This window comes from Lampetra fluviatilis, chromosome 2, assembly GCF_964198595.1.
Source record: "Lampetra fluviatilis chromosome 2, kcLamFluv1.1, whole genome shotgun sequence".
Taxonomy (NCBI): Eukaryota; Metazoa; Chordata; class Hyperoartia; order Petromyzontiformes; family Petromyzontidae; genus Lampetra; species Lampetra fluviatilis.
Window position 1 is genome coordinate 14,927,339 of NC_136276.1, and position 22,844 is coordinate 14,950,182.

The 22,844-nt window shown below is 40.2% G+C and overlaps 1 protein-coding gene across 2 annotated transcripts in view; it reads left to right on the forward strand.

Moving 5' to 3' along the window:
- BMPR2 (bone morphogenetic protein receptor type 2) overlaps positions 1-22,558 on the forward strand; it is a 39,569-nt gene extending 17,011 nt beyond the window's left edge. The window contains exons 2-13 of one of the 2 annotated variants that reach the window (XM_078870739.1): positions 645-833; positions 1,394-1,579; positions 4,551-4,652; positions 5,995-6,086; positions 8,932-9,162; positions 9,948-10,062; positions 10,366-10,526; positions 10,901-11,048; positions 11,963-12,099; positions 16,541-16,725; positions 18,310-19,658; positions 19,965-22,558. In XM_078870739.1, coding sequence (XP_078726865.1) covers positions 645-833; positions 1,394-1,579; positions 4,551-4,652; positions 5,995-6,086; positions 8,932-9,162; positions 9,948-10,062; positions 10,366-10,526; positions 10,901-11,048; positions 11,963-12,099; positions 16,541-16,725; positions 18,310-19,658; positions 19,965-20,188 — 3,119 coding nt within the window. In that variant the 3' untranslated portion in view covers positions 20,189-22,558. Of the gene's footprint in view, positions 1-644; positions 834-1,393; positions 1,580-4,550; positions 4,653-5,994; positions 6,087-8,931; positions 9,163-9,947; positions 10,063-10,365; positions 10,527-10,900; positions 11,049-11,962; positions 12,100-16,540; positions 16,726-18,309; positions 19,670-19,964 lie in introns of both variants that reach the window. The other variant, XM_078870741.1, reaches the window with a different exon arrangement.
- Positions 22,559-22,844: the final 286 nt, after the last annotated feature.

Genomic DNA, 22,844 nt, shown 5'->3' on the forward strand with positions numbered 1-22,844 from the left:
TAAATATGCATTCATTAAAAATCATGTAATAACTGGCTCAGGCATATTCTTGGTTCTTTCGGTAAAGTCACGTAGAAGGGAAACAATAACATAATACAAATATAAAACAATAAAATTCTCACGACGTTTCGACTGCAACACAAGCAATCGTCATCAGGTGTGAAAAACGCACCGAAAGAACCAAGAATATGAATCCCTGCAGTCACGAAAGCTTTAAATCAAAATTTGGCTCGGGCATGTTTTTTATATTTTCGTGGGGTTCGTTTGACCATACTTTCCCACACTGGTCAGTGCAGGGTCGTTGAAGGGAACACCTCGGTTATGTGCACAATCGGCAATCCACAGTGCCACTGCTTCATTCCCATCCTACCACATCCATTTTTGTATTCTGATTTCCATGATGTTTGCATTTTTTTATTCTGACTGCAAATGTTTATTTTATCCATAACAGAGTTTTTTTTGTTTTGTTTTTTTACTAAAGCAAAACTCCTCTGGTTTAGGCTAGTGGCACATTTATCAGCTGTATAAAATATATAAATGTATCTATCCAACACTGAATATATTATGATGTATTGGCTTGCATATTGTAAAAATAAGAGTGTATTTTGACTCTGCTATGCATCTGTTGTTCTTTCCTCGTGCAGTGCTGTGCGGGGCTTTGGAGACGGTGTGCGCATGGTCCGACTCCATTCCCAGCCAGAACCCTATTAGCCTGGGTAAAGACGATGACCTCATTCTCCCTGAGAACGGCACGGTTCTGTGCAAGGGCACCAGCAACTGCTTTGGGCTGTGGGCCAAGGAAGAGAATGGAGAGAGCAGAGTCCTCAAACAAGGTACAGCTCCTCCTACCTGCGTTGTTGGCGTTTGCAAGCCAACTATGTAATCCCATCGTTCAATTTTTTTGTAACGGTAATAGTGTACAGAATTTTGGCTTTGTCAAGCCGCTGCTAGATAGATGATGGTCTTCCCACACCGTTTGGGTGTTGTTTGATTATGGTCAAACCACACTGCTCCGTGTCGGTTGACGAGGATGGCCAGGAGAAGTTCAGATATATCGCACGCCACCGGTATTGTCCATGGCTGGCAATCTTACACAGATCACAGTTCATGAACATTTCTGCCATCTCTGCCCTGGTACTCTTTTATATGGTCTAAAATCCAATTATCATTCGCTCTCAATAGAATTAATTTTGGAAGTGCAGTTTTGAATTTCTATGTTATGTTGATTAGATTTGTTATTTCAGTATTGGAATTGCTCTGTGCTTTACATTAGCTGAAGAGCACGGTGATTTATGTTGCATAAAAGTACATTTAGAAAATGCATGCCATATTTTACAGTCTCCTTCCCAACCATGTGTCTTTTGCCTGTCTGGGAATGGTCGGAATGCTCCAGGCTGCTGGTATCACACGGGCGAGTCAAAAGAGTGCACACAAGATGCGTGCAGGGTCACCTCGCCTCCAGCCTTTGTGCGCAATGGGACCACACGCTTCTGCTGCTGCCATGCACACATGTGTAACACCAACTTCACAGAGGACTTTGCCGACTTGCCATATCTACCCACAGACCCCAGCCAGCTAGGTATCATGCGTTTGTGTGTCTGCGTGTGGGGCTCTTAATGCTTGCAACTCCACACTGGCTCCTTTGAGAATTGATTCTCATTTGCATCTGAATTACTGCGGTGGTCATTTCAATAAAATAGTTAATGTTGATGAAAACATGTGTCTGGGATTTCTTCAGTGACAGGTTGTGAATTTACCTTATTCTCAGGTTTTTTCGGTAAAGTCACGTAGGTAAAACATTAAAAGTAATGAAAGTAAAATAAAACAAAACAAAAAATAAAAATAAAATTCACGACGTTTCGGAGGCAACACAAGTCTCCGTCATCAGGTGGGACCGTCACAGCCAGATTAGCTGCATCAAGTGAAGCAATGATTCAAAATGTAATCCCTTATAAGCAAGTTGAAGGGGGGGAGGAGAGGGGGGGGGAGTTCATCAGAATGTGGTAGCCAATGAATGGAACGTATCGGGAGGGAGGGGGGTGGGAGGGGGAGGGAGCCAACAAAACATTGTTGGGTGGGAGGGGGAGGGAGCCAACAATGTTTTGTTGGCTCCCTCCCCCTCCCACCCCCCCTCCCTCCCGATACGTTCCATTCATTGGCTACCACATTCTGATGAACTCCCCCCCCCTCTCCTCCCCCCCTTCAACTTGCTTATAAGGGATTACATTTTGAATCATTGCTTCACTTGATGCAGCTAATCTGGCTGTGACGGTCCCACCTGATGACGGAGACTTGTGTTGCCTCCGAAACGTCGTGAATTTTATTTTTATTTTTGTTTTGTTTTATTTTACTTTCATTACTTTTAATGTTTTACCTACGTGACTTTACCGAAAAAACCTGAGAATATGAATCATTGCAGTCACGAAAGCTTCAAATCTAGAATTGTGAATTTACCGTTTATTCCATATCCCTGAATAACTGCCCATGTAACTTCACTGACAAAATATATGTGATAAAATTGCGAAGCACATTTTTACAGTTTCTATATAATTTAGTTTTTTTACATCAATGTGGGGGATAAAAACATATCGGATAAAAATACTAACAGGCATGAAGTGTTCCTCTGGAAGTGTGTGTTTCTGTAATGCCTGGGCATGGCTCTCAGTGCATTTAGCGATTGACTACAGGTGGCCACATGCCTGCCCTGCGGCTCACAGAGGCTCAGGTGTTTCCCTCCTGGTATCTCAAAGGAATGCTTATTTGGCTGCTCTTAATCGTGCTCTGTTCAACCACTGTGTGCTCAAGTGAGCTTTCCTGATCTGTAAGCCCAGAGGGGTTTTAATGGCTAGGAGTGGTCATTACTACACCCTGTTATGAACCGTTGCTTTTTAAAAGTTATGCTGCAGTGTTTCTGTATGTACACTGAATTGATAAACAAGCTTTTCATTTCAACTACTGTAGTTATTTAATGTGGTAGTATAAAAGTATAAGTGAAGAGAGGTACACTTTTCAATTATTGGAATATATTTTCTTTAATGTAACTTATGCTTGGGCAATGTGACCACTTATGCTTGGGCAATGTGACCACTTACACTTAAGGAAATGCAATGTGTGTTATTCGAAACATATAGCTTTCCTCCTTATCTCCAGTGATTACTACTGTGTGCATAATGATCATACTTAACTAGAATATCAAAAGTTCCTGTTGTATATATTAAACAGATGCTTTACCGTTTATCCTGGTAAGTTTTTGTGATCCGCTAAGAACAGCTATTAATTTCAAGGCCTTCGCAAGCCATCACCATTTATCATCATCTTGGAGTGCAACAATCCATCTAGTAACTGCGCAAGAGCTGACTTCATTGCTTAATCTCTGTGCACCCGAGTATGATTCCCGGCCATGGAAAACATCTGAATCGATTTTGCCCCCCCCCATCCCTCTCACAAACCCACATAGAACAGTGTGGTGAAGTGTCGTCAAATTTTACTAGTATCAACAATTCATAACATTTAGTATCAATTAATCCTCAATACACTAACATCTTACACATGCAATTTCAAGTAATTCTAATCGAAACATCTTGCTTTAACCTCTGTTTAAAATAGTATAACTTATAAAGCTTGCTTTATGTATGACGTTTATTTCATAATGAAGTACTTTCTGGAATTTCCTCCTTTGCTTGGGTAGTGTTGTTTTGCAGTGTGCCTGCACGGTTTCATTGTCTGTGAGAAACGGCACTGTGTAAAGGCCCAAGCTTTCAGCCAGCTTCTGCGTCAGGCACACTAGCCCCAAGGTCATGTTCCTGCACAATGATGTGTGCTGTGTTTGCTTACTAGATTAGCTAAATTGTGGACATTTCATAGATGCCACACAAGGCCACTTCTAATGATTTTGGTTCAAGGGCATTTTAAATTCTGCTACTGCTATTTAGCACAATTTAGGGAATGAAAACATTGTTGTATGAGGCAGGCTAAAATGTTTCTACCCTTATACCAAAAAAATGACATGGTAATTTTCCACAACTCGTCAACAAGAATACAATTTGGAATACAGTACTCTTGACTATTTTTTGGGAGGTGGGGTTGGAGTCGTGGCACGGTGATTAGCGCGCTACACCTTGAACCCAGAAAACTAAGTTCAATTCTCAGCCATGGTTAACATAAGGGTTGAGTGATATGTGAACCAGTCCTGCCACCCCCCACCCTCCTTTCTCCAACCTACACTGACGAACATGGTGAAGTATGGCAAAAACAATCCCATGACAACACTGCTTGGAAAGACTTTCATTCAGCAGTGCATTCATAAAAGGTCTAAGATATTATATTATTATTATATAACTTATTATATAACTTAAACCAACTTGCTGTGCTGCAATAAGCCACTGTGATGATTAGAGAACCATATTTAGTTGCCATGCAAAAAGTAAGTGCAAATGGTTTATATTCCATCTCTGTCTATTCCAATGTGTAACATAGCAACCAGTTATTAGATACATTACAATATAATTATGACATTCTCCATTGAGACGAATTTGTGTGTGTCTTAACAGTGTCTCAAAGCAAGGAAGAGATGGTGATATTTACATTGGCTGCCATCTGTTTTGTGGCCGTCCTTACAGCGGCTGCCTTCCTGTTCTTTAGGTTGTTTACAGGTATGATGCACTATTTATTATATTATTTCAATAACGAATTATTTATTGAGCATCATTCATAAGTAAAGTAACTCTACAGCATTACCTTGCAGTGAAGGCTTTTCTCCCTCTTGTAATTACTCGTGTATGTAATGTAGTTAACAACATTTTAACTCCATACTATAGACCTCGCCATGTAACACCAAAATATGAGTGCAATTGAAAACATTTCAGAGCAAGAATATGAACTGCAGTCCAATGTTATAAAACTGACATTCTGATTTAATGATACCTCTTAACTTAAAGCTTTCGTGACTGCAGGAATTCATATTATTTGGGTCTTTCGGTAAAGCCACGTAGATAGAAAAATAATAAAAATATCACGACGTTTCGATCACAACATAACCAATCGTCATCGGGTGAAAATATACAGCGGGAGAGCTACTGCCTCATTTACTGCCTCGGTGTATTTTTCACCTGATGACGATTGCTTGTGTTGCGTGATATTTTCATTATTTTTCTATATACGTGGCTTTACTGAAAGACCCAAATAATATTAATGATACCTGTCAAGGTATATTGCCAACTGATATAATAGTGTCCTGCTCACAAACAGTCGATTCTACATTATAATTCCTTTTGTAGCAAGAATCATAACACGTACATAAACATTGAATATCCCAAATATTGGATAAGTATCAAAACGGCAGTATACAGAAGGGTATTTTGACAAACATGTTTTGACAGTTCTCTTTAAATAATGAAAAGAATAATTGTGGTTACTATCAAAAACGTTTTAGAGCAGGAGACTGCAATTGTTTGTCACTCAAATATGGTATTACAGCCGTGTTGTTTCTTCCTCAAACCTCATGAGTTTGGTAGGGCAGACCTCAGAATCCTCGGTATCTAGCCTGCCGCAAGATATGCTACTGTCACGTTGGGACTGCAGTATTCCAGCCAGTGTTTCCTTTCGATTCTCTGTCAATTGGTAAATTAAGGGAGGACAAGAGCTGACATGAGGGCAGGCCAAGTGTTTAGGTTGGTCTGGTGACTCATCTGCCTGTCTAATGAGGTTTGGGGATGAAACATCTCTTGAGTTATGATGCACGCAAATGTAGACTTGTTGTGACATTCTCTGTAATTGTTTATTCAAAATGCTGTATTTGCATAGTTTGGTATTGCAACTGATGTTAATGATTGCATGGTTCATATAGCATTTGTACTGGTTTAGTTGAGTTAACATTTTAGGGTTGATAATTTTTTCGCTTTTGCAATATAATGGCACGAATGTAAATGTACTAAGCCTGTATGATAAACTAATTTTCAACTGAAACAAATGTGATTTGTCTGGAAATGTTCACAGGAAACAGAAAAGGAGGGTTTCATAACATTGGTCTAATCGAGGCCCCACAGCCAGAGTCTACATTTGACTTGGACAGCCTCAAGCTCCTGCAGGTGTGTATTGTCTGTAAAGCAGAGGTCGCAAACGGGTTTTTATTCCTTACCCGTACCCGTATCCGGCCGCACCAGTCACAAACGGGTACCCGTACCCGTACCCGGCCGGGTACGGGTTGGGTACGGGTATCGGGTACCTGATTGTGACCTCTGGGATGATGCCATGTTGCAGGCGCGGGTGGGTTGATTCTAGGAACTTGAATTGTGAGAAGAGACAAGACGTTGGGAAATGAGTGACAAACAGTAACTCACCAGTGACTCACGGTCTACCCGTACCCGTACCCGGCCGGGTACGGGTAGCCGGGTACGGGTAGCCGGGTATCGGGTAGGGTACGGGTATCGGGTACCCGATTGCGACCTCTGCTGTAAAGTTAAACACATTATTGAGAGTTGAGGAATTTTCCACTCAGATCCAGTATCTTAGACCAGAATAAACTCCACAATTTGTTTGTCCCAAATTTTCAGATGTTTTTTTGTCAGAGTTGCAGCGATAGGCTACCAGTGGTGATGGCTGGTACTAATTTAAAAACGCTTTCCTGCTGTAACTTTTACTGACCTTTTTTTCTTTCTGTTACAACATATGTTTTGCAAGCATGCATTAGGAGATGTGTGTGCGTGTGTATATTTTGTGAGATGCAACTTGTATACAGTTAATTCGTTTAACATTTAGGGCAACACCTCCATGACTGCTTGCTGTGAGGGCTGCAAAGTGGCTGATAGAGGCTCTGCCCTCAACAAGCACTCTTTGGAATTGTTTGGTAGTCATAAGATCCTCTTCCAAATGTATGACTAATGTCATGTGTTAACCTTCCAAAAAATGGTGTTTATTCTTCTTAATTTGAATGATTCTATTGGGCGTGCAAATGAAAATTGTTACGTGACAGTACATTGTCATTTGCACATGTCTGAAAAATGAGATGCATTAAGTGTGTGTATTATATTTAATGAATGACATAGACGAATTTTTTTTTTTAGTAAGTCCCTGTTTGTAGTTCATTGTCATTTAATTGTGACTATTGACATTCACAGCATTTTTTATGAAGGGTTAGATTTCAATATAATAAATACAAAACATTGTATTATTAATTTTCTACATAGTTGTATAATTTCGTGGCAATTTAAATTCCCATTTTACTAAATGTACTTTTTTTATGTAATGCTGTTTTTGTCACAGGATTAAAGTAATGAATGTGTATAACATGAACTTCATATTGCTCCTTGAATTCTGGAACAAATATTTTTGCTCCATTGCAGCTATTTATTCAAGTTTGTGTATCGTTTAAGATAACGGAACATTGCGATGCATTTTCTATATATCAATGAAGGCCATTAAGAGTGCCCCTGTTGACATGCTGAGCTCCGTATGCTCTGTGCTGTTAATATTTGTGGCCTGTAACAAAATAATAATGAATTTGGAAGGTTTAGATTGTTGCTGTCCTATAAGGGCTGCTGACCTAAAGATTGGGATGAACCGCATTAAATCAACTGGCTGCAGTCGTGTCCTTCCATTGCACAATAATTCATGGGAGCTGCAAACCAAATTGCCAATCAGTCCCCAAGGGAGAAATGAGGAGCACTTAGAACATGGGGACATACTAGCAGTGTAATGTTCTTTCCTTACCTTTTTTAAATGTAAAGTGGTTATTGTTGCAGATATATACACTGTGAGTTGAAAAATAATTGGCTATTGAACATCAAATGTCTTTCTGACCGGACTGATGTTTACATGCAAAGCATTTTATAGGATCTATATTTTACTGAGAAAAACCTCTGCTTACGCAGCAGATATCGAGCATGAATGTTTAAACATTAGAACATCACACGTTCATGCAGCTGTATTGTTGCAAGTATTCTTGGAATGCTCGTACATGTGCATTTAGAAATGTATTTTCATTCAACTGTGCCAACATTTTTACATGAGAGTGCATTGAAAAAAATATGCATTTTATTTAATTAAAATAGTTCACATGTAGAATTCCCATTATCAGCCATTTTTTAGGATGTATTGATATATTTACATATTGTTAATTTATGAAGATATTGTTAATTTATGAAGAAAGCATGAGAAAATTTTATTAAACATGGGTATTTGAAAAACTTAAATGAGTTCAATCGGTTCACAAAGATATTCCTAAAATCGACCAATTATCCAATTTCTCTTACATATCTTGCAGCATCTCTCTATGTTGTTCAGTTTTTGGTGGTTGGGTTTTGTCTTTTGTAAACTGCTGAGGTTTTATTTTATAAATATTTAAGCATTCATTTTGTATAAAATCACATTTGTGAATAATATAACTTCATAAGCTGTGTTACTTGTATTGCCAGCTATTAGCATGATCACATTTCATACCAATAACTTTTTAGCTGAATGGCATTGTGGCATAGCCCTCGACTCAAATCAAAGATTTGCAAATTCCAGTGTGGTGGTCAGCTTAGCCCATCATCCCTTGAAGGGTTGATAAAATTAGTGGTGATCCTATGGGGAGAATGGGCCTAGCCACAGCAATGTATAATTTCTACCTCTTGTTATGGACCATCATTAAGAGGAGCACCGCTTTTACTCTTGATGATAAACGTTTATTTAAACTTTACGGCAACAACTAGCAATTATGTGTTTAAATTGAACATCTTGAATACATGTTCTGAACTTTAACTGCTTATGGATAAAGGTCTTGCCCATGCAGTGTCGGTCAAGGGGGTTGATTGGCCTTACTTCACCACACTGATCGGTGGCCTTTGGTGAATGTGGGGCCCGGCACCCGTTCTGATATCACTCGCCTCTCGTGTTAGCCCATTGGTGGCTGGGTTTTGGAATGGCTCATGGAAGCACTGCACGTCTTTGCAGGTGGTGGGGCGAGGCAGGTACAGCGTGGTATGGAGAGGATCTCTGGATGAGCTCCCTGTTGCTGTGAAGGCTGTCGCTGTTGCACACCGGCAGTACTTTCACAACGAGAAGGACATATACCGCCTGCCACTCATGGAGCATGACAACATTGCGCGCTTTGTGGCAGCCGAAGAGAGGGTGGCATCCGAGGGCCACCATGAATACTTGCTCATCCTAGAGTATTACTCTCATGTAAGGATCCACTTGCAAATGATATACATTTAAATGTTTGGTGTTTGCTCATGCCAGTACACAGTGAGTTTTGTATTGCTGTGACATGTGACAATTTCCATGGCAGTCATGTTCAAAACGATGGTAGTATACACGTGTTGCAAGGTTAGTGGGAGACTTTGGGGTTTTCAGAAGGAATAATGAGACCATAGGATCAACTGCAGTTTGACACGAAAAAAATGAATTTCGCAATAAAATTTGATAACTAATTTTAGTTCTTTGTGTTTTTAGGTTTTGCAGCATGTTGTTTGGAATAATGTCTGACGTTTTGTTCAATTTGCTGGCAGTTTTTAAGGAAGTGAATATAGAACATGTATGTTGAACGTCTTGCGCACCGTTTATAACCAACTGTACTAATCGGATGTGCGGGGGAAGGACAACAAACTAACGTAAAGCAAAATGTTGGACATAATATCCAACAACACGGTACCGCTCAAAAACACATAAGAGCGCTATGAAGCACAAATACCAATACCTACGTAGTAACGGTCATTCTCTTGCATCTGTTATGAATTTCATTCAAATGTGAGAGACAAAATATGAAATGTTCACAACATCTACATTAAAATTTAAAACAGATGATCTTGTGAATCACATGACATGGGATAGTGTTTACTGTGTATTTTCCAGAAATCGATTTCACAATATGTTTTGTTATTTGTAATTGGCTTCCCTTATTACACTGGGGTAAAAGTGTCGAGAATAATAATTTTGAATGAGGTTTGTTTCATATTTTATTCCTAAAGGGCTCCTTGAGTAATTATCTTACCCACCATACAAGCGACTGGATGTCAGCAAGCAAGCTGGCTTATTCCATCACCAGAGGCCTGGCATACTTGCACACAGAGCTACAGCGGAACGGTGGGTGGCTAGTCACGTATGCACAGTCTTGACAATGAAGGATAAAGTTAATTGCTAATCCATAATTACATGAATCACCAGAAATAAATATTAATGATTGAAACAATAGTAAATACTTAAATACTTTACTCCAGAATATTTACTTTAAAAAAACTATGTATAAAATAAAAAGTTTAAAACAAACGTTTTTTACTGAATGTGTTATGTCTTCTGTTTCTTGTCGACACGAGAAGAATAATGTTCTTTGATCAAAGGACAATATTGGAGACTCCATTGATGTTTTGCGTGCACTTTGATGTACAGACCAGTACAAGCCAGCAATAGCACACCGGGACCTCAACAGTCGCAATGTGATGGTGAAGAGTGATGGGTCGTGCGTGCTGGCCGATTTTGGCTTTGCTATGCGGCTGACGGGCCAGCGGCTTGTCCGCCCAGGGGAGGAAGACACAGCTGCGCTAAATGAGGTACATCCTCCTTCATTAACAAACACAACAAAAATGCATCTAATTAAAGGGGAACTTAATGTACATCTCCATTATTGCCCGATTCTGCATCTGCTTATTGTGAGAATTAAGTGTCATGTAAACATTATTCTCTTATGTACTTTATTATGCTTATGGAAATGTTAAATCTCAGGCTACTGCATGATCATCGTCAACTTAAAATTCTTGGAAATGTGTGAATCTGTAAAGTGTAAAATTCAGGTGTTTTGTCCGCCGCATGCATTGGCTGTAGTTCATAAAACAATATCCGTCCCGCTTTGTCCATAACTTACAAATTATTTTTAGCTCATCTCACTGTGGGATTGATTCTCTGTTGTGGCCGGGTCACTGTGTAGGTGGGCACGGTGCGGTACATGGCGCCCGAAGTCCTGGAGGGAGCAGTCAACCTGCACGACTGCGAGTCAGCCCTCAAACAAGTGGACGTCTATTCGCTAGGCCTTATCTACTGGGAGATATACATGAGGTGCTCCGACCTATTCCCAGGTAGGACACTGGTGTTGAATGATTTAAAAACTTCTCAACTGAAAAACATAACATATACAAATGCAAATAAAACTTTGATCATTACAACCTCACTAATTAAAATAAAACCCAACGCGCGGTGGAAAAAAAAACTTATGCTCGCGCGCCAAGATTCGATTCTTTAAATCGAGCAAAGGAAGCGAAGGTTGTAGATTTATTTAGAATCAACCTATTCCCGTTTAATCGATACCACAAACGCTCGGCAGATATCAATTCTTGCCAGTCCTGTATGCGGGTTGACGCCATACACTTCATGGTCATTTCCCCCCCCCCCCCCCCCCCCAAATACAAAAGTCTATTTTTATACGTTTTACATTGTGTACAGTATGGGAGCTAGCGACATGGCAAATTTAAAGTTTGTAGCCGAGTATATTATATCCATTATTTCCCCCCCCCACCAGCTGCGCATTTGTGCGGGATACACAGAGGGTTTGGGGGGGGATGCGTAACGTCAGCAGGCACACTGCGTAACGCTGCCGCATGCGGGGGTGACATGACAGACATGTGATGTCACTGCTCACTTGCGCGCAAAATATATCCATTATTGCGCTCCCCCCCACCCCCCAAAATACCAAAGTCTATTTTTATACTTTTTGCATTGTGTACAGTCTGGAAGCTACCCACATGCCAAATTTCAACTTTGTTGTATGTCGGGAAGTATGCTAAACATTTTGAACAGACACACATATTCACAAATTTCCCTTTTATATATATAGATTGCTTAAAGTATGTCATAACGTTCTACTCAAAAGATGTGTAGAAATTAAGTCCCGAGTTTTCTTTGAACCTAATATTTAGCCTTGGGAGTGTTTTAATCATATTTAGCCTTGGGAGTGTTTTGGCGTTTTAATCATGACGTGCTTTTGTGTGTGCAGGCGAGAGCATCTCAGATTACCAGGCGGCATTTCAGGCTGAGCTGGGAAACCAACCGACAATCGAGGACATGCAGGTGCTGGTTTCCCGTGAGAAGCAACGTCCAAAATTTCCTGACGCATGGAAGGAAAACAGCCTGGTATGGAATCTCATGTAACGTGCATTGTCGATTACTTCAGTTTTTTTCTTATGGTGTGTTTCTTAGGTTGCAAATGTGTCAAAGCTGTTGCAATACTCGGGCATGACTGTACTTTGCTCTCTAGTTTGTTACAGAAGGGCAAAGGCAATATATACCAAAAGGCAATATATACCAAAAGGCAATATATACAAAGAGGCAATTAAAGAGAAAATTTGATTGCCCCCGTGTTTGCATTCTCTTTATCACTTGCAATGATTTTGCTTTACAAGAACACAATAAATGTCTATACATGCGTTGCAAACTTGGTTCATTTGTAACAGCACAGAAATATGCCAGGAACATTTGCTGAAATTGGGTGGCGCTCTCGCCTCTTTTCTGGCCTGAGAAACACTTAGAATGCAAGTATAGCAATAAACAATTCCGTCTGCATAGTTTCATTGACCCGTATCCAGGCATGAGTGGCACACACTGGCCATTCATCGTCTAACAGCCACAGACATGTATGGAGAGAGCGGTACCCAGCCCCATTGTGTGACTCTGCGGGGGATGGGGCTGTTGTGGGTTGTGATGGTCTAGACGTGCCCTGCTGGTTTTCTCACATTAGCAAAAGGGGCTCTGAATAGTGCTCGATGCCATTAGCTGCCTCAAGTGATAGGATTAAATCTTGATACCAAAACTAGTGATTCTAAGACTGTTATTTGTTTTCCAAGTTTCTCTTTTGTGTTTTTATAACTTGGGGGAAAAATGCTTCAAGTTGAAAGGCTTGCTCTCTTTCCATGTGGTTGTTCCATTAACCAATTGTGGGCCCATTTGCTGAGTACTTTTGGCCATTAAGTTAGGTTTGGTGACTTTATTTGCACAATTTTTTAGCATGATTGTTCATTAAACGGTTAAACCACTTGCCTGGCCGTGTGGTGTTACAACATAAATTCGTAAATTGGACTTGGAAAACTATATTCTCTGATTATCTATGAACTTAGAACATGCCGATAAATATTCCTTGTTATGTTCCATGTTTGTTAGGTTTTATAACCTTGGTTGCAGAACATATGCGATGACGTTTTGCATTTATTTAATAATTGTACATCTCCACGCTTTATTAAGCACGTGTTATTTTTATGAAAGGAAATTATTTAAATGCATTAACCTTGTGTAATAGACATCTGATAAGAGGCCATTACATAAATCCACTGCTTGATAAGGATCCCCAGACGTTGTGCAGGTCATGGGGTTATTTTCTTTTAACACGTAGGCTTTCCCGACCAATATTATCCATAATACAGGTTTTTTAGGTTAGATCGCGTAAATATATAAATGTGTCGTTAAACCCGCCACCACCAGACATAGCCAATTAGTAAGGGTTGTCATGTCAACAGAACATGCCATTTCGTTATTAGTAAAGCACACTGGTGTGTTGGAGAGCAAATCCACAACATTTACAATCTGCTTACGATGTTTCACCACTAATTACAACTAGCATCATCAGGCGGACGGCCAGATTTGTGGAGAAATCCTCCTTTTTCGTTCCTTAAATAGGTTATTCTCCCATACTTCATACTGCTGAATACTGGTCAGTGGAGGTGGGTGAAGGTAGGGAGCATATTTGGTAGCATAGAAGTACGGTGGTAGCATAGAAGTATGGTATAATAATGGAATTTGCTGTACTTCCCTCTGGTGACCACCGCATAGCACAGCCTAGTAGCTGCCGATGACATCCTGGTGTTTTTGTTGTGGTCGCCCAACCCAAGCACTATGCACACACCCCTGAGATCTGACGAGATCGGTCACATTCTGTACTTTGTGTATAACATTAACAGTGTTAAACTGGTCTCAAAAAGGCTTCCCATTGCCAAAGCATAGGGCCCATGTGACGCGATGTTCAAAGTTAAATGGGGTGGTAATTCCTTGAGCCTCCCAAATGCCACTTGGCTAGGAATGCGCACCACTCACTGGGCAATGCAGTGTCCCAGAATACACGTGTTTGGCGGTTGGCATGATACAATGTAGTCACTGTATTTAGGAGCTGGGGTGGGGGTGAAAGGCTGCCAGCATTTCCAAAGCACATGAAAAGCTATTGTGTTTAGGGGTGAGGAGGAGGGACAAGGTGGGGAGGGGGTATTAATTTGTATACAAACCAACCCATGCATTCACGCGTTGTGGGGGTTGGGATTTGCGTGGTGGGTGGTGTTGGTGCCCTGTGTGCATTGGATGATGGAGATGGGAAGGCCAATGGGAGCCATTCTTTGACTCTTCCTGTGAGGCCAACAGGGAGATATTGCAATAACTGGTCGGTACGTTTGTGTTGAGGGTTTTCTCGTAAGTAACATTGCAAGGTTGTAATTATAACACAATACTTAGATCAGTTTCAAGTAAAAATGAATATGGAAGTTCAAGAATGATGTTACACTGTTTTTTTATACTTCTTAAATATAGTTACGAATGTGCTCATGTTATTCCTCTTGCATACAGAAATTATTGCTGACATTTTTAGCACGACTAGGTGATGACACTTGCCTGTGGTTAGCCACACCTTAACTGGGTTGGGCTTTTCGTCATCAGAAAGCACGCACAGAGAGACCCGTGTTTTGCTTTTCTGCGGAGTTTTTTTATGAACAGTGATGATATATGTTGTCTTCGTGTTGGTTGAATAATTATAGATGAGAGATTAGGACAAATAAACCAAGCCTCTGATAAAAAAAAGTATTTCTGATATTACTGATTTTGGAACAATCTTACATTAGGATTGAAACAAGCGCTGAGGGTCGTAATTTGATGAACTGGGCAGTGCTCGGTAAAATCTTGTTAGACTAGTTTGGGATGCTGTAAGAAACGACGCATTGGAGCGGGCAGCCATTTGTGTTTTTGTTACGCATCGTGCGACTACAACCTGTTAAACGATGTTAGGTTAGCGCATGGTCCCTCTTTTACAAAGAACACAATCCTGCAGACATCTTCACCATAATCATCAACTGACATGACATCCAAGGGACGACAGTGGTGAGTTGAACCTGGAATATGAGCGAGCGATTGATGACTTAAGATTTCGTTTAGTGTATTACATCTACTGTACATGTACTGTTTAATTTAGTACCGTTTGATTTAGTAGGTGAAGAGCTGAGGTTATTTATATACTGTTCAATAATGTTATTGACCAATAATAATAGCCTTTACTACCATACAAAGTATATAGAAATGTGGATATGGGAATAACCAGTGTTGCTTTTCAGGTTAAGGCAATAATTGTATGCGGTCTTTAAATGTTGGCTATGGTCATTGGGGGGATTTAGGAAATTTACCCAATTCAACTTTTCTACTGGGAGATCGAACTAACAACGACTTAATAAAACCCAGAGGTCGTTGGTAAATCCGGTGTGCTCATTACACCATGTGGCAACATCTCTCCAACAACCAGGGTAAATCTCCCGATGATGCTGGTTGTAATTACCAGCGAAACGTCGTACTCAAATTGTGAATGTTGTGGATTTATTCTCCAACACACTGGTGGGCTGAAGTAGTAACTCATTGGTATTTTGTTTACGTGACAAATCCCTTACTAATTGGCTGTCAGGTGGTGGAGGGTTACGACACATTTATGCTTACGCGATCTAACCCAAAAATCTTTATGAACTATTAATACTTATTATTTGCTCTACAGGAATTTGTGTGACATGTGTATTATTTATTCCAAAGCCTTTACAATACAGAACACGGAATGTAAAGTAACATTCAACCTAGCATACCATGCTTTGTTTGATAAGATGCCATAAATTTGTATCCAGTAACTCTGGATCCCATTACGTACTTTCCAAAAAACATTAAATAAAGAAACAATGTGGGAATGTGCACCATGATAAAACTATTAACCATATTTAATCATGAACATACATGCAAGAAATTGTCATATTTTGTTCCTTTTCTGGGATAAGTATGGCTTGCTAGTTATCTGCTGTTAACTCTCATTTAAGCTGCGTGTATTTTGCTTGGTAGCCTGTCAATACACACCCTTACATCACCTGTAGGACATTCATAGTCTATCTTGTGCTTATTGCTTCCAATGTTTGCATAATGCACAACCCCATATCCAATCCACGTTTCATTTACATTTAGAAACTTTGTTTATCCAGAACAAAGATGGTGATGCACGGATGCAAAAAATACCCATAAAAATGTATGTTTAACTTATTTCGCACCGTATGTAGCCAACTGCTAATCGAAGGGACGGAGGAAGGACAATAAACTAAACACAAAAAGCAGTTCCATCAATATTACAAAATTAAATTGCGTTTTTTTGAGCAATGGTAAGAAAAAGTGTTTTTACCTTAACACAGGAATGTGTACTCACTATGACATTGTCCATGTGACTGGCTGTTCCTGCGTCCGCTGTTCAGAACTCTCTGAGTCTTATCTGTGCATGTTTGCGGGCGGGCTGTGTGGCGTGCAGGCGGTGCGCTCTCTGAAGGAGACGATGGAGGACTGCTGGGACCAGGACGCCGAGGCACGTCTCACGGCCCAGTGCGCAGAGGAGAGAATCACCGAGCTGATGATGCTCTGGGACCGCAACCGCTCGGTCAGCCCCACTGTGAACTCCACAGCCCAGGCCAGCTCGACTGCTGTCCAAAACGAGAGGTATGGCATAGAAATAAATCGTCAGCAGCAGCAGCAGCTGTCATGCTCTATCCACTGCTATATGAAGGCCTCGCCAAGTAATTGCCATCCTTTGCAGTCCTGTAATACACTGTTTTAGTGACGACAAAAAAACCTGATTTCATCGCTTCCATCTCTGCAGTGGTTATATTCTCCTGCTCTTGTTACCTCCTTGGCTGCCGCTGCATCGGCAGTCTTGATCATTGGCCATCAAACCTTCTCTTGAAGTGTTCTGTTCAAGCCGCTTAATCTTCTTAACTGTATTCTTGGTTCTTTTGGTAAAGTCACATAAATAGAAAACCAAATATCTAAGAAAAATAAAAATTATACATTTTAAATAATACAATTACAATAAAAAAAACTTGACTGTCTATATGTGTCTAGTTTTCATGTGTTCTTGAATATACGTGTTTCTGTTTCTCAGTGTAATTCCAAGAGTGCATCTCTCACCGTGCATCTGTTCACACTTGTGAGCTTCCGTTCCTTTTTATTTGTCAATGTTTCTGATCTATACATCGTAACAGTTCTTATTCACTGATTGAACAGACTATTCATGCACATTGTTACGTAGCTTTCATTATGAAGTTCAGTTCTCCAAAAGCACTTCAACATGTCCCCTCGCTCGCTCCTTGATTTTCAAATTTTTATGCCAGTCCGCCTTCAATAATGCCATAGGTATCCATACTCTGAAGAGTTTTCCAGTTGGGTTCCAGAAACAAATATCTTCATTTGTTAAGGTGTGCTTAACTTTAGTTTTACTCCTATTTATCATGAGCCCAACTTTGTAGCCTTTTTTAATATGTTTAATAATTTCCAGACTTAATATACATTAGTTAGTTATTGGTTGAACTAATGACTATCCGTATCAGAAATGAATATGAATGGTGTTTATAGAGCAAAAAAAACGAAATATCAAGAGATAATCAGAAGAATCCTGCATTGGAATATTTGTCCAATTTATTTTTAAGCAGTGTATGTCACATGGGAAGTCTCTGGAGAAACCCACACATGAGAGAATGACACTTAAAAGTTCACACAGATGGGTCATGAATCCCAACCCAGTGGATTTGAGAATCTGATAGCACATGATGAATTCTCTGCGCTTCCCTAATTGTGCTTTGAAAGACGTATGCAAATATATAACAAATATACTCTTTGGTTCTTTCGGAAAAGTCACGTAGGTAGAAATAAAATTAAATAAAACAAATCACGAAGTTTCGATCGCAACACAAGCAATCTTCATCAGGTGGAACAACCACAGCAAGAAAAATGCTGAAGTAGGCGAGAGAGCTGCCGTGGCAAGAGGGTTATAGGTTAAAAAGGGGGGATGGATTCCTGCAGTCACGAAAGCTTCAAATCAAGATATTTAAAAAAAAAATGCTCTCTTGTGTGTGTCTTATTGTATTTGTAGCAAGTCCAGTCTTGTCACAGATGAGATATTTGTGCTCTAATATTTTCTTAATTGATTATATCAAGGCGTTTTGCAATTAGGAATGTTACCACGTTACAAAACTATGTCATGCCTGTTATTTTATTTATGCCCAATGAGTTGGTTTTGTTTTCCAGGAATCTGGCAAGCATGTGGCGTTTCCCACGACTCGGGCCTTTCCAGGAGTTTTCATCATCTTCGTACATCGAAGATGCAGGGCAGCCCTCGGATGGATTCCAGAAAAACCTACCCTCGGATCATTCCAGCTCAGGCACCCAGCCTGCCATTGATGCCAAGAATCGCAATTCCATAAACTATGAGCGGCAGCAGGCACAGTCACGAGCATTCAGCCCGGACACCAGCCTTACCAGCCTGTCGGCCTCACACACACAAACACCAGGCGTGCCCACCACATGCCTCAATCCCATCCTCGAGGTGGCACCAGGTGCCATTGGTCAGGTCACACGCTCACCCATTGTTGCACATGTGCCGAACCCTGCCTGCCTGCACCTTACTGAAGCAGACCTCAAAGCCATCAAGATTGATCCTAAGGAGGCAGACAAAAACCTGAAGGAAAGCTCAGATGAAAACCTTACAGAGACCTCATCCAAACAGTTTAGTGGGAAAGATCCATTAAGCAGCAGCAACCCGAATTTGCTTTATCCACTTTTTAGGCTTGCATCAGAGTCCAGCACTCCAGCTGAGCTGCAGCCTCAGGTGTGTCAGGTTCCTAATGCAAGTGCAGAACAGGCATCCCAGCCCTTGCCAAAGCAACCCAACCTGCCATGTCGTCCTACTAGTCTACCTTTTACTGGTCTAGTGAAAGCCAGAGCAATGCCACATGGAGACAGAGCTGGTGGCAGAGCCTCAAGCAGTGGGAAATGCAATCTGCTGCAGGTGGAAACGGGTGTGGCCAAGATGGAACTGCAGCAGGTGGCCAAGGCACAAGCAGTGGTCATGATGGTTAATAGTAACGCTCCTCGCGTAAATGGTGTCATCCCTTCTTGCAGCAGTATTGCTGTAAATGCACCTGCCATGAATGAAGCAGCACTTGGTGCAGCAACGCAAGCACTTATGGTTGAGATAACTGCAGAGCCCTCCACGAGCACAAAAGTGAGCGGCGCAAAATTTCAACCACAACATGCAGAAGAGAATGGCCTAAGCAGCCAACACTCAAGTCCAGATGAGAGCCAGCCATTACTTGGGCGGCCAGAGAAAGATCAGCAACCTTGCCCTGTAAGAGACTCCTGCTCTAGGAGGGATCAACAGAGCTCTGAGCACTTGGCAGCCGATGAAAGGGTTGCAGCATTGCCATCAGGCCCAAACGTGCACCTTAACAGCAACAATAATAACAGCAACATGGCCGGGGTAGAAAGTGCCTCCACAATGGTAGGCGCTTCCCTGGATGTTGAAGCGACGTCGGAGAGGCCCCACTCTCTCACACTCAGCGTCTATGATGCAGATGCTGAAAACTCATCTAGCTCAGGTGACTGACATGTAAGCTTAATGTATTTTTTTCACCATTTAATGTAGCACTGGTTACATTCCCTTTTGTCAAAAAGTATAACTGGCATGTAATTTCATAAATATATCCTTTTTATTTCTATATGTAGGAAAATGTAGTTTTAAGATTTTTTTTTTACATAAATGCTGCTTTATAAAACAATGTAAGAATACGTTTTTTACTTTTAACTATAGTAAACGGAACATGTGTTCATCACATTGCATTTATGTTTTTGCTATAATCTTGCTAGTATGACACTTACATTATGTTTTTATAACATGTGCCCAGGTGAAGAAAAGCCTCTGTCCGGTGAAAAGATCAAGAGACGCGTGAAGACGCCTTACTTGATAAAACAGTGGCTTCCCACTACCTGGGTCGTATCTGCAGATGCCAGCGGTCCCGCACGATCGCTGGGCGGCCTGAATGGAGCCAAGGCCCCAGTAGCTGCAATGCTGCTGGCAGAAGATGGGGGCCCAATGGTACCACAGTCATTTGGAGGCAGCATGGTGTAAACCTTGCCTGGTTGTCCCTTGTGACAGGCACGGCCTTTATCTGCAGCACTTAGTGAAATTTTATTTAATATTTAAGAAATAAAACAGTGATGCATTAGCAAAAATCTACTTAGACCTTGGGGGTTTTGGATAATCAAAAGTTCAGGTAATCGTGAATGGAATTGAAAGTTTACTTTATAATGTGATTGCTGTCTGTTTGAGGACATGTAGTGACAGGTTAAGTAACTTGTTTGGTTGTCATTCAGGAAATTGAGGTACCTGTATCCTTAGAGCTCAGCGGGCTCATTAGTGATGTGTCATTTCTTTGGTATGTATGGAAATGTGGAATTCCCTCAACATAGTTAAAATAGTGAATGTAATATCATGTTGCCATAATGGCTTGTCCTCATTTACTGATATCATAAAAAAATATCTTTTTAAACATGAATATAATTTTAAAAGCAGCGTCAGTTATTGTTTGTTTAGTAACTGTGAAAAAACTGCTTCGTAGAATGTTATTGCATTGTGTGTATTATTTTCATGGCTCACAAAAATGAGGCATGCATGGAAGTGCTAAAGTATATTATTTAATTCTACGCAGAAGAAAAATCGTGGTTAACTACATGAAATTAAACAGCATAGGTTTCAGAAAAAAGTAACAACATTTTCATGCTAGTGTAGGTATAATAACAAAAAATATTCGGATGAAAATATAGGCGTTAAGATCATTTGCTTGTTGAGCATGTCAACCTATTTCTTCGTTCTGTTCACCTGTCGTTTCGTTCTGTACGTGTTCCATTGGCCAGTGTGCACTTATTGGCGTATTGATGTTGCTCAGTTAAAAAAACACATTAGTTTCATCTGGATGCCTCCTTATGTACAGATTGTGCTTAAGTCTTGCAATGCCATACACCCAAATGTGTAATGTTTGTTGACAATGTGTCATTCATGCAAGGAAAGAGATGTGAACAGGTTGTCATAAAAAATTATACATGCTATAATGAAGCCCTATTTTAACATCAAATTTGCAATACAAGTGCTGGTTGGAATGGAATTAATTATATTTGCACATAGACATATGGTTAAATGTTATTGTAACAAACATTGATTTCGATGCGATTTTATAGTTGCAGAAGCTACACTTGGATTTGTGTTGCGCAAATTGTATCGGTCTGTCTCAATCTACTGTAGTTTTACGTTTGGCTTTGCACTTCTTTTTTACCCATGTATAACCTTTAGTTTTTGCTGAACAGTGATCACTTTATGGGGTCTAAAACTTTTTTAGGCATACCTTAAATTTAAAATTTGTGCTTTTCTGGGTTCTTAACTGCATTCGATGTGCAATAGCGATTCTTCTGCATGCTATGCAAATATTGCCCTGTTTATGATATTACTTTTTTTTGGCTACTTGGATACTAGGTACGTACATAACACAGGTTATGTGCACATTGTACATTTCCGTACAACGTATAGAGTAAAATTAGAATTGTAAAATATTTGTATTTTTTTATTTGTATAACACTTATTGAATTTCCCATCACAAGGAGGAAAGGCTTGTGTGATCTGCAGGCACTAAGGATGCAAAACGTAACCCCTCTATATATTGTATATTGCTGTTTATTTGATGATGCTGAGACAATTGTGACTTGCTATGATACATGGAGGCCTGGGTGTGTTAAAGTTTCGTTATACATTACACTACGTACTGTTCCACCTCTACATCTTGTTGTACAGTGACCATCTTTATTGAATTAACACTGTTGTGCTGCTCTCTTCATTTCGTCAATTCATATTTACTTTCATGCAGTCTTTTTAAGCAAAAAGATTGCACTGGAACCTGCTCTGAAGAATATAGCATATTGGATAAAGTAAACCACTATGCGACCAAATAATGCAATGTGCAGGATGATTTGAAACTGAGTTTATCTCATGAAAAAAAAATAAGATAAAAATGCAGTCTGCTATATTTTTATATCAACTCCATACAAGCTTATCAGGAAATGTGATGTACATTTTCTGACATCTAAGCCATGTCAAAATATCGTGTACAATGTTTATATCGATCGAGAGGTACCAAAACTTTGGTATGACTTCAGTAGCTCTTACATTGGTGTACTATTAGTCAGCTGACTAGCTTTGAACTTTGTGTGGGTGTCACCTTGCTTGATAATTATAAAACTGATAGTCCTCGACCAACATGTGGAAACTTGGAGGATTTCACATTTGACTTTACTGTTATATGAATTGAAACAATTGACATGTATGAAGTTGCATAGTTTTGCCTCTGCTTTAACTTGCAAATAAAAAGGTCATGTTAACTACATTGTTTATTTGCATTATTACGAGATTTTTTTTAAATCACCCATTTGGAGTTATAAATTAACACTTGTAAAAAATCCCGTGAAGATGTATCCCGTGAAGATGTAAAATGTAATTTTACAGATGCTGCCAATTTTGACTCAAAATATGGCGAGTTTAAATCCTGGTTGGAGGTCAGCTCTGCCTCTTACCCCTCCGGGGTTTATGAATTTGAGATCGACTGTGGGAATTCAATAGTGATCAACCTGCATATAGACTTGGCATAAAAGGTGTAATGTGCACGACTTGCTCAGTCGCCAAATAAGATGAGTGTGGGCCAATGCTTATTTAGGGAGCGTCGCATCGACTTGCTGCATCG